Genomic DNA, 12,720 nt, shown 5'->3' with positions numbered 1-12,720 from the left:
AATTAAAGTAAAATAAAAATTAAGAAGTTAAACACAATATTACAAAATTAAATCTCTCTCTCTCTCTCTCTCTCTCTCTCTCTCTCTCTCTCTCTCTCTCTCTCTCTCTCTCTCTCTCTCTCTCTCTCTCTCTCTCTCTCTCTCTCCGGATTTGGTCTGAAGCGCTTTAGAACGTGATCCATTTTTTTTTTTCTTGTAAGATTCTACCTTTTTTTAGTTTGTTCATCAATTAAGGTCAATTTCCCTTATTTTTGCTCTATTACTTTAGCAGTGAATATAAATTTGACTATTGAAGTTGGTGTTTGAGTGTCACTATAGATCTTTCTTTTTGAAAAAAAAAAAATAAAAAAAAAAATAAGAATCCGGAATTTTTTTTGAAAAAAGGGTCAAGCGGTTATATAGCCAAATAGAACTTAAGCTTTTGCAAAATAGAGCCATAGTTTACCAACTATAAGCAAACTAGCCCAAGTAAGATTAATACATGCTGGATTAAATTTAATCCCAACGAACTATAAAAACAGAATGTAAGCTTTATGAAAGCTGGATTAAAATTAATCGAGGCAGGATTAAAAGTCGTAGTATTCTTAATTGGCTATTTTGCTATACCTAATGAAACTATGGCTATTTTTCAAAATTCATAGGTTGAATTGGTTACTTCATATCATTTTTCCTTTATTAGAGAGATAGTTATTATTATTCATTAACCCCAAAGCAACAGTTAATGCGCCTTTTTCTCAATATAAAAAAAAAATGTAATAGTACTTGAAACATATTTGAAATGAAATATAAGATATATATATATATATATATATATATATATATATATATTTCCTATTTCCACTTGAGACAATTGTTGGCATTGTTGCAGGCACATGGTCCACTGGGCTTGATGTTCCAACAACAGTGATCGGTGCCACGTAGACAACGGTTGCGGTCTCTGGCGAAGGAATAAGCATCAAAGAAGTGAGATTGGTCGTTGCCGGGCCAGTGCCACGTCACGTGGCAGAAGTAGAGTGTGGATCCCCAGAAGTTGGGCTGGAACGAGAAGTCGAAGCCTTTGTTGGGGGCTAGGGTTCGGCTATTCAGGTCGTCGTCCTTTGACTTGCAGTGCACGTTAGCCCAAACCCCTCCGCCTAGGGCATTGTTGATCGTCACTTTGACTTTATCCTTTGATGGATATATGAACACCTTGCTCTCGTCTCCTTCGCCGGACTCGTTCCCACTCGCTCCGATCAACGCTAACGACGACGATAGAAATAATAGCGTCGCAATAAGCGTAATTATGCCACTGTGTTTCTGATCAAAACCTAAAGCCATTTGTAGTACGTATTAGATTTTCTTTAATATATTGTGATTGAAGAGATAATTAGGGCTTTGTGTTCTGGTGGTACTTTATATACAAGCTTTTGGTTACGTTTTGCCGTTTTATTTACTATGTATGGTTTTTAGGATTATGGTCAACTTTATCCATCAAACGCCTGGATGTGTTGTGTCTCTCTATAATCTATATATAGCAGCATCTATTTCAGCTTAATATATAATATTCTTTATCAAATTGACTCGCTTAAACAGTTAGTTTCTAACGTTGTTCTATTTGATTTGATAGATTTGTAGAGTCAATAAGTCTTTGGATATGTAAGAATCGCCGTTACGTAACTGAATTTATAAAATTATAAAAATCTTATATATGAACAATGTATTGGATAAACTGGAAAATTTCAGCGTAAGACTGCTGGCAGATATGAATCACTTTAGCCGATCTACGTGTCAATAACATCTCACAATCCTTCCGTGATTTTAGTAATTCATTATTTAATAACTTCTTTTTTAACTTTTTTAATTCATTATATTTATGAGATTTTAATAATAAATAGCTGTTTAACTAAGAGAAATTGCTCAATTTGCCACCAATTTCATAATATTTTCTCACTTTCTACCAAAAGACTAATTTTTCCCAAAATGCCACCGAGATGTCAACATTAATGTTGACATCTCATAGTGAAGGGCAAAAATAGATGTCAACATTGTTGACATAGATGATGGCATTTTGGGAAAAATTAGTCTTTTGGTGGAAAATGGAAAAATGTTATGAAATTGGTGGCAAATTAATGGGGCAATTTCTCATTTAGCTAATGGGAAATTTCGGGAGTGTTTGGTTACCCTCTTGAACTGGACGATTATGGCTCCTCGATTTTCATCTGCTTATTCACACTTTACTAAATAAAGTTCACTTTTTTTTTTCTTTCTTGAAGAACTAAAAGTTCACATGATTCAGCTCAATTCAAGTGTTCACATTGGTTTAGGTTATAGATGATGCAAAAAAGAACCAGCTATACTGCACTGTGTTGAATTGCCACAAACTATATTGCTTGTGTTCATTTCATCATTTATGGTTCAGGTTTTTGAAAAATGGATGACGGTGCTCATTGGCCGGAAGAGGCTTTGGCGCACTACGATAAACTAAAGGAAATATTCGCTGGTAAGTCGGCCACCGGTGGATTAGCGATGGGACCAGCCGAGGTAGCCGCCATCGGAAAAACTGCATCAACCGCTCGGGAAAAGGTCCCGTGTGTATCGACTGCGGGAAGTGCGCCTGATGCGGAAGAGGGAGGGGACTCATCTGATGAAGTCCGGGAGGTTGAGAAACAAACGGCGGAAAAATCTACTGCACGCAAGAGAAAATCTCCGATGAGCAGTAAAACCATGTGGCAAGAGGCAATTCAATCCCAAACTGAAAGTGAGCGTTACACAAGTGATCGGTTGCTTGCATTTTTGGAAGAGAAAGAAGCACGGAAAATGTCTAGTAACGCGGACTCGATGAGTAGAGACGAGGTCCTTCTGAAACAATGTGTGGAAAAACTAACAAAGCATCGAGATTCGCTTTCGCAGAAACAATACAGCGGATTCATGATGGAGCTTGTGAATAAGAAGGACTTACGCATTGCTCTCATGACAATCCCGGACGAAGTGACGTTACCTTTTCTCAAAGGCTTAAGTGATGATTAGAAACTTTGGTGGATTCAGATTTTATTTGCTTTTAGTTTTTACTTGGATTGAGATTTTATTTGCTTTTAGTTTTTAGTTGGATTGAGTTTTACTTGGATTTGAGTTTTAAGAAATTGTTTCCATGTACCAAACAGTTTTCATTTTTTTCATTTTTTCAAAAAAAAAAATGAAAACTGTACCAAACAGTTTTTTCAGTTTTTCCAATTTCTCAAAAACAAAAATGAAAACTGTATCAAACAGCTTTTTGAAAACAACTGCAAAATAATTTTTCAGTACAACTACAAAAATTAGAAAACATAAAACAAAAAACAGTTTAAGTGAACTACCAAACAAAACCCAATTTTCGAAAAGGCTATTTAGCTATACAATAGCTAATGGGAATAATTAAGAAAAATTAGTCGATCTAAGCCACATCAAACGTTGCAATTGTAATCTAGCCAACGTTTCGTTTAATTTTCAAATCTAGCCAAATTTGATGACGTGTCATATTTATGTAAGATGGTATTTACTATATTAGCCTTGGTTTGGTTTCAAAAATACTAGCCCACGTTTTGAAACTTGGTTTTGTAGCCGAATTTGTTATATTCGGTTTATATTTCGAATTAAAAAAAAAAATCTATACTTGGCAAAGTTGGTTATTGAGCGTTTTTTTCTTTAATGAACATTATAGCCGTGTAAGCAAATACAGTGTAAATGTTCGTAAATTTTTGTTAATCTCCGTTGCTTTGTTAATTTCTGTTAATTATAGTAAATTTACATATGTGCAGGTAGAGCCGATTTCTTTTCTTTCCTTTAATACGCATTTAATACGGTATTTTTGTTTTCCAAATTTATTTTCTAATTTTGAACGAGATTTTATCATAATTACGTGTATTCATTATCTTGTTTGACTTATTCAATCAAATAAATATTTTCTTTCCATTTTAATTACATCACCGAATCTCATATTATGAATTCAAAAAGCTGAAATTAAATTGCTGAAATTATAGCCGTGTAAACAAATACAGTGTAAATGTTTGTAAATTTGTGTTAATCTCCGCTGATTTGTTAATTTCTGTTAATTATGGTAAATTTTTTGTGCATTTATTGCATTAAATTTTCTCTTTTAATTACATCACCGAATCTCCTATTAAATTAGCTAAATATCCAATTAAATTACGAAAAAATATGAAATTAATTGGCTGTATACAATTCAAACCGGTCAAACGTGGGCTAGTGTTTTGATCGAGTAAGTATAAGAAAAATGGTAAATTAGGTATTTTATATCCGTAAATTTCAGTAAATGACTAGATTGTAAAATTTAACAAACGTTGACTAGATTTCAAAAACCATGTTTCAAAATGTCTACGTTGCTAGTTTACCCAATAATTAATTATTCAGTGGTTCCTATATACTTGCATATGAAGACATACGACTATTTTTGCAAGTGTTTCGTAACTTTTCACATTATCGAAGTTTGTTTCTTAATCTTTATTAATGTGTTGGACATTAGATTTGAACGATTTTCTGATAAAAAACAAAACTCTGAAGTTTATTTGAAATAAGGAAGATAAAGGTCGTTGACTAATAATTTGAATTAAAGGATATCTCATTGACCAACGGAATTAGTAGTTAAACATATTAGTTCGCAAGTTTGCATGCTTTACTATTGCTTCTTCTCAAAATTGTATCTTAATTATTTAACAAACTTTTGAAGTAAGCACATGATTCCAATTTTCATATCTAGAATGAAAATTTATTATTTCATGTATTTTATACTCGAACTCGATAATATTCATAATACAGACCGCAACAGCGTAATTTTGAGAAAAGAATAAAAATCCAAGAAGACCCTAGATGTCTCCTAATTTGCATTCTAAACACACACTAATAATCATCAACAAAAAGAACAACCTCCATAAGAGAGATGAACATATATGAGAGAGCTAACTATTTCTCAATGATGGCAAAGAGTGTTTGTAGAAAGGTGAGAACGAGGGCGATAACAGCAGCTTTGAGAGAGATAAGGGCCCAAGGGTGATTGAAATAGTCGCGCATGAGCACTCTCCGCCACCTGTGCCCACGCTGTTTGCAATAAGCGTTCAAGTAAATAACATACTAACTGAAGATGAGCTTTTATTAATATGTAGGATAAGTTACAGAAATACCCTTGTCCATTCCTAATAACTTGTCCCTGAAAGTTCTAATCATCCCAAACAAGTTCTTTAACTATCTAAATATATCATTTACACTCGGTTTTTAGTAACGGTGTTAAACAATGGAAGGTAAAATAGTCTTCTTTCATTTAATCTTTTTTAATATTATTATTAAAAATTAAAGTAAAATAAAAATTAAGAAGTTAAACACAATATTACAAAATTAAATATCTCTCTCTCTCTCCGGACTTGGTCTGAAGCGTTTTAGAACATGATCCATTTTTTTTTTCTTGTAAGATTCTACATTTTTTTAGTTTTTTCATCAATTAAGGTCAATATATTTCCCTTATTTTTGCTCTATTACTTTAGCAGTAAATATATATTTGACTATTGAAGTTGGTGTTTGAGTGTCACTACAGATCTGTCTTTTTGAAAAGAAAAAAAAGAAGATAAGAATCCGGAAAAATCTTTGAAAAAAATAGAGAGATAGTTATTATTATTCATTAACCCCAAAGCAACAGTTAATGCGCCTTATGCTCAATATAAAAAGAAAAAAAAAACATGTAATAGTACTTGAAACATATTTGGAACGAAATATAATATATATATATATATATATATATATATATATATATTTCCTATTTCCACTTGAGACAATTGCTGGCATTGTTGCAGGCACATGGTCCACTGGGCTTGATGTTCCAACAACAGTGATCGGTGCCACGTAGACAACGGTTGCGGTCTCTGGCGAAGGAATAAGCATCAAAGAAGTGAGACTGGTCGTTGCCGGGCCAGTGCCACGTCACGTGGCAGAAGTAGAGTGTGGATCCCCAGAAGTTGGGCTGGAACGAGAAGTCGAAGCCTTTGTTGGGGGCTAGGGTTCGGCTATTCAGGTCGTCGTCCTTTGACTTGCAGTGCACGTTAGCCCAAACCCCTCCGCCTAGGGCATTGTTGATCGTCACTTTGACTTTATCCTTTGATGGATATATGAACACCTTGCTCTCGTCTCCTTCGCCGGACTCGTTCCCACTCGCTCCGATCAACGCTAACGACGACGATAGAAATAATAGCGTCGCAATAAGCGTAATTATGCCACTGTGTTTCTGATCAAAACCTAAAGCCATTTGTAGTACGTATTAGATTTTCTTTAATATATTGTGATTGAAGAGATAATTAGGGCTTTGTGTTCTGGTGGTACTTTATATACAAGCTTTTGGTTACGTTTTGCCGTTTTATTTACTATTTATGGTTTTTAGGATTATGGTCAACTTTATCCATCAAACGCCTGGTTGTGTTGTGTCTCTCTATAATCTATATATAGTAGCATCTATTTCAGCTTAGCATATGATATTCTTTATCAAATTGACTCGCTCAAACATTTAGTTTCTACGTTGTTCTATTTGATTTGATAGATTTGTAGAGTCAATAACTCTTTGGACGTGTAAGAATCGCCGTTACGTAACTGAATTTCTAAAATTAAAAAATCTTATATAAGAACAATTGTATTGGATAAACTGGAAAATTTCAGCGTAAGACTGCTGGCAGATATGAATCACTTTAGCCGATCTACGTGTCAATAACATCTCGCGATCCTTCCGTGATTTCAGTAATTCATTATTTAATACCTGCTTTTTTAACTTTTTTAATTCATTATATTTATGAGATTTGTAACTAAGCCTGTTCAAACTTCAGTATTGAATATATGAATTATAATGTAAAATTTGTGACTACGCATAAAATTCACTTTTAATTTTGTAACACCAAATCAGTCGTATATGATGAATAATTAATTATAATATAGAAATATTGTGCCCGAAAAAAGATTATTAGTCAGAATTTATAAGGTCTAGATATTGACATACCAATTCTAATTAAACATAATATTTTTAGTTCACTAGGTCTAAGTACGCATTGACCTAGTGATTGGGTTGTCTTGAACAAGCACTAGCATATTTTAAGCTTCTAAACGTTCATCTCTGAATGACTTAGAAGCTATCTTTCAGAAGCGACAAGTCGCATCTAATCCGTCATTCAAATTGGATTTAACGGCATGTCTCTTCTGAACATCATTTATCGCATCTAATTAAAAGTGACAATGTCGCGTCTAAAACCAATCCGTTTATAAATGTATTTTATTTTATAGTACTATTTAATTAAGTAACTCACAGAGTGTTGTACAACTTATTAATTTTTCTAAACTAAAATTCATGCCACACAAGACTTAAACAAATTGAATAAACAAAATACAAGTAAATTAATCTCATTCCTCAATATAAAAGATGGACAAAACACAACAAACATGACAACTATATATAATAAAATATCTAGACTTTGGCAGTCTGTATGAGGGTTAGAATGAGGATGATGGAAGCGGCAATGACGGAGATGAAAGCCCACGGGTGGTTGAAATAGTCGCGCACGAGAACTCTCCGGTAAGTGTTCCACCGGCGCCGGCAGTACTTGTTGACGTCCTTGGTGAGCTGGAGATATAAAGTCTCCTCGACGAAGGTGTCGATGTAGAGACGGTTGAAGAGCCGAGCCGCGTCGTCCACATTGATCCACCTCCGTATCGCTCGGCTCTTGCAAAGAATCTCCATGTCTTCCTTGGTGTCGATGAGGTTGTCGAGCAAGACCACGTAGGAAGTGATCACCGCGTCGTAGTTTGGGCAGCACTGCTCGAGGATGATGAGGTTTCGGAATATCGTCTCTGTCGTCTCCTGAGTATGTACATGAAAAATTAAATCTTGGTTAGCCCTATCCGAAACTTTTCGATTGTGATTAACCTTTAACAAATTTTTTTGTTAATAGTTAAAAAAAGGCTTGTTTGCGGACAAGAACGAAGTCAGAGATATAAATTAGGGGGGTTAATATGCAAAATAAAATAAAATTAGAAGAAGCTAATTTTTAAATTTTAAAGATAAGAAAAAAAAAACAAATTAAGAGTAGAAAAGTATAAAAAAAAAATTAAAAATTTGAGGGGTCTCTAGTATGTGATATAGGTACCTTATTCTATTTAGTGCAAAGTAGTAGATTTTGTTGATAAAGCCTGTAATTTATCATATGAAATTTTTACACTAATAAAGTAAGATTAGCTAGGTTGCAGAATTGATATTCCATTACACATGAAAAAAAAGTGCCAAGTTCTAGAAATTCTAAGAAAGAATAATTCTTGAAAATTTCCTAAATTTACATTTTACATGAATTAATTATTATTTTTCTGTCTATTGGATTAAAGGTTGCATCTTTACCTGAATAAAAAGTGTGGGTATCTCCAGAACCCCTTGTTTCTTGTTAAACCTGATGTCGAGAATAGACCGGAATTTCAGAGTCTTGAACTTGATCCCAGACTCCTCAAGAGTCGAGGCCGACCTCATCGCGGCCCAACCGAGCTGCTTCTTCTTCGTCACATGGGACGGGGACACCAACGAGTTTCTGAGCAGATCAAGGATGTGCTTGTGGCCTCGATCAGGGTTATTCAGAAGCGGCTCGATCGGGGGAGGCGTGGTCGAGAATATCGATGAGAAATACTCCATTACGATCTCGACGAGCTCTCTCTCGTCGATCTCTGGGATAGAGGTCCTATCGAACAGCATCTCGAGGACGAACCACGGGATTTGATTCTCCAGAAGGATCAGGTCGTGCCACAGAAACTGGTGGAGACACAACGTCGAGAAAATCGGGTCATCTACGTCCCTCAGATCCGGGTAAGCTCTTTTGCGAAAGAGCTCGATTATGAAGACTCCGTCGACGACCATGAGGTTGACGAACTCGTGGGGCTCCATCCCGATGGGGCCCGCGTAGTAGTCCCTCGCCTCTGACCAGACTCCGGCGACGGATTCGATTAGTCCGAGGAGAAACTCGTCGGGGTTTTGGTTTCGATTGGGCGCGACTCGAGATAGGAGGTCTGAGAGGTACTTGTGCTTGATTGGCTCGCTTCGCTTGATGGTCTCGTTGTGGTGGTGGAACGGGCCGAAGGAGAATTGGTTCGGTGTGTACGCGGTTGGGCTGTGTCTCAGGAGAATGGTCGGGACTCGGAATATGCTGCAATTCGCCGGCATTGATAATTTTCCAGCCATCTTTTGGTCCAAGTCTTCCTTCAAAGCCGCCACGTCGATGGCGATGATCTCTTGATCTCTTCCCGTCTCTGTCATTTTCTTTTATTTATGCAGAAAAACCAAGTTTTATGAAAATAATTTTGTGATGGTGATATAAGATATGAGGTACTTTTTTATGTTAATTAATACACATAAACTTATACATGCTTACTTTGCAGGAGACTCGAGAGAATAAAGTGGGATTTTTTTTTTTCTGTCCTATGTTGTACTTGTGTCGCCTTTGCTTCAGTGACAATCTATCTCTTTTATTTACTTTGTTTTTTTTTTTGGTAATTTAGCAAAATAAGCAACTTAAACGTTGAGAATTACTAAATAGCCAAGGTTTAGTAAATATTAGATAAATAGTCAATTTTATATATTTACAAACATAAATATTAAGTAAATAGCCACTGCTATATTAAGCCACGTCATCATTTATGGCTATTTACCTAATATTTACCAAATTTTTGCTATTTAGCAATATCAAACGTTTAAATTGATTATTTTTCTAATTTTGTTGTTTTTTTTAAGAGCAGTGACGAATTAAAAAAATGGAGTGTGGAACAAACAGCTTTTGGTTTTAAAGAGAATCTGATACTTTTCTTCACATATTTGTGTATGCGGATTTAGGAACCGTGGTTCTATGCTTCAAACACAAGCAACATCAACAATAATAATAATTTTAATATAATCATAATCAGTATATTACGTTTGATGTGTTAAAAACATGTAAATCAACTCTGGACAATCGTAAAGCGCTCATCATATTCTATTTCATGGCCATGATTGTTGCTATGCAAGATGTTAAAGAAAATATAAAGTAATATACATGATGAAATTCTGATTAACCACAAAGACAAGATGTCGCACATAATGTATTGACAATGTGTTCGACAACTTGTTTGAATACAGATAATGGATAAACAACAAAGCAGTGCAAACAATAAAGGACATACAATATGGTTATCCAGTTCGGTGCAACAACACTTACGTCTGAGAGCACTATGCCAACGGAAAAGATTTCACTATATAGTAGTCAATAGTACAAGCAAGGTCTTATATGATTACAACGCAAAATTAAAACTCTAGAAACTATTACCACAAGTGAATACCTAGACCAGAGACTCCCCCTGAATTTGAGATCTCCTCAATTCCACTCTTCGAGCAAACACCTATGCTCGGACGTCTTCAATCTTCAATCACACGTGAGTCTTCAATCACGTAAACACAAAACCCAAATCACTCAAACATTCAATCTTCTCGAATAGTATTTGATGAACAACACCACTCTTATCAATACACAAAGTCTTCCAGCCTGCCAGTCTTGCACGTCTAGGAGTCCAAAGTATTTTGATAAAAGCGTCGAGGCTGCTAAGGGGGTAGCGCAGGGCTTTTATAGCAGCTGTACAATCCTGGAAGTGTATCTAGGGTTTCCTTACCCATGATCGCAATAATATTGCACAATAAAGTCACCAGTAAAGCAATTTGGCAAAACCGAAAACTTGTCAGAATTACGATCTGCGCACAGGAAGAAAGATGTCTTACCAAAAGCTGAAGCATAAAGACCGACATCTTCCCTTACAACTTGCACTAAAAAATAAAGCCAACAAATACTGTAACAACACATGAATAAAAAATGAAAAATGTAGAAACATATGAAAAATGAATAACGGACACCACACTGGAGAAGGAACAAAACAGTAGATGTATGGCGGTACAGAAGCTAAAATTAGCGCAAATCAATGGTTATACCGCGATATAGAAATCATGTACCGATGTACAAGAGCCAAAGCATGCAATATTCAGTGATTGTACCTTGATACAACAGTCCTAGTTATGTACCACATGTCCGTTAAAAGCCCATTAATATGTTTCCTTGTAAAATTGACTAAATGTTACAAAATCAATACAATCGAGAACCATCTTTTGTTGATGAATTAATTCGACGATCAAAACACTTCTCCTATGATAATAATAAATAGAATGCTTCAGCCTTTAATAAATTTAAAAAAAAAAAAAAAAACATACACACACACACTGGTGGTTGCTATACCAACAAATACATACTACATATACAAAAAGATCATTTAATTTGTCAATTGATTTTAAGATAAAAAATTCATCGCTTTGCCTTTCGTTTATTCAAACAAGTTTCGGTCCAAATCCAGTGCAACAAAAAAAAGGGATAGAAAAGACCCAAAAAAAAAAAAAAATATATATATATATATATATATATATATATATATATATATATATATATATATATATAAGACCTTCATTACAAAGTATTTATGTCATTCTCAACTGATTTTGAGAGAAAAAAAAAATCTCCTACTTAAATTTTAATAAGAGTGTGTAATACCTGAGCTTAATTGTACGAGTAGCCATAGGGGGTTCGAGAGTGAAAGGGGCCGATGGAAAAGGCGTAAGGCGAGTAAGCCGCTTGTCGTTGTGGATTAAGACTTCGCTCGGGATTTTGAAGATACAACACTCCATCTCGAGCGATCTGCTCTCTCTCACCAACCCCTTTTCCACTTCATCCATGTCCATTACGTCCTTCATCATTTCCCCTTCTCTTGCTACATATCCTATAATTGCTTTGTGAATTAATGAGGATATATAGCACGAGATTAATTAATTATTATACAAATATAGCTGGTTTTGGGGAATATTTACTTTGCTTGATTGGCTATATATATGTTCTGAATGGTCACCTAAATAAAGTTTGTTTATTATTAGATTATTTGGTGATAATTATCGTTTTAATATGCCTACTTTAGAACGTGCATTATCATAAACTATGAACGCGAATCTTTTTCTTTAAACATAACAACACCACTAATTAATTTGATTATATAATTTTGATCAGTGCGTGAAGTTTGATATGCGTAGCAACAGGCATAGTAAAGCAACCCTTGATATCAAGCCGTTATAATATGAAATGGCATGGATGCTTTGATGATATATATAACTTATCATAAAATGATGAATTAATTACTGGAATGCCTCCTGAACTATGACCCGAGTCCACAATTGCCCCCTCATAAAAAAAGTGATCGTCTGTTTACTTTTAATTCTTATTTTGTGTCGAAAACAGTCATTCCGTCTAATTTTCTCTCATTCTGTTATGTTTTTGTTCGGTTTTTTTACCACGTGAGCTTATTTCTTGGTGTAATGTCTAAAATGTCCTTAATGAACTTCTCCCTAAATACGTTTTTCTATAAATACGTTTTTCTATCTATATCTACATCTATATTATTATATATCTAGATATTATATAAACATTAGGATACCACAAGTTGTATTTAAAACTTCAACGATTCATTACTAAAATATTCCCTAAAAAGACCTTCTCTCTCCTCTGTATCTCTTTTTCGACCAAGCTTCCTTCCAAGTTCCAAGTTAGTTGAGACTCTGAGAGCTATATACACACATATATATATATATATATATACACGTCCCAAAGCTCTCTCATTTCCTAAAGC

General features: G+C 34.8%; 3 protein-coding genes across 3 annotated transcripts; all 3 read right to left on the bottom strand.

Moving 5' to 3' along the window:
• Window positions 1-831: 831 nt before the first annotated feature.
• Window positions 832-1,317, bottom strand: LOC149406343 (S-protein homolog 20-like). The gene has a single exon (XM_089612518.1). It carries the CDS (start codon window positions 1,315-1,317, stop codon window positions 832-834), a length of 486 nt encoding a protein of 161 aa, XP_089468644.1.
• A 4,462-nt stretch (window positions 1,318-5,779) lies between these two features.
• Window positions 5,780-6,265, bottom strand: LOC149406342 (S-protein homolog 20-like). Its single transcript, XM_089612507.1, has one exon. It carries the CDS (start codon window positions 6,263-6,265, stop codon window positions 5,780-5,782), a length of 486 nt encoding a protein of 161 aa, XP_089468633.1.
• Window positions 6,266-7,264: 999 nt separating this feature from the next.
• LOC149406341 (UPF0481 protein At3g47200-like) lies at window positions 7,265-9,361 on the bottom strand. Its single transcript, XM_089607593.1, has 2 exons — window positions 8,390-9,361; window positions 7,265-7,858 (listed from the first exon to the last, which is right to left on the bottom strand). Exons 1-2 carry the CDS (start codon window positions 9,290-9,292, stop codon window positions 7,466-7,468), a joined length of 1,296 nt encoding a protein of 431 aa, XP_089463719.1. The 5' UTR covers window positions 9,293-9,361; the 3' UTR covers window positions 7,265-7,465.
• Between the last annotated feature and the right edge of the window lie 3,359 nt (window positions 9,362-12,720).

The sequence above is a fragment of the Urtica dioica genome, chromosome 1, assembly GCF_054948205.1.
Source record: "Urtica dioica subsp. dioica isolate 48M chromosome 1, U.dioica_male_clone48M_v1_H2, whole genome shotgun sequence".
Lineage (NCBI taxonomy): Eukaryota > Viridiplantae > Streptophyta > Magnoliopsida > Rosales > Urticaceae > Urtica > Urtica dioica.
This window is presented reverse-complemented; position numbering and strand designations above follow the sequence as displayed.

Excerpts from the sequence above, each read along its gene's own strand:
- LOC149406341 (XM_089607593.1), bottom strand. The coding sequence starts at position 9,292 with ATGACAGAGACGGGAAGAGATCAAGAGATCATCGCCATCGACGTGGCG. Across the intron at positions 7,859-8,389 it reads TACCCACACTTTTTATTCAG|GAGACGACAGAGACGATATT; the intron begins GTAAAGATGCAA and ends GTACATACTCAG.
- LOC149406343 (XM_089612518.1), bottom strand. The coding sequence starts at position 1,317 with ATGGCTTTAGGTTTTGATCAGAAACACAGTGGCATAATTACGCTTATT.
- LOC149406342 (XM_089612507.1), bottom strand. The coding sequence starts at position 6,265 with ATGGCTTTAGGTTTTGATCAGAAACACAGTGGCATAATTACGCTTATT.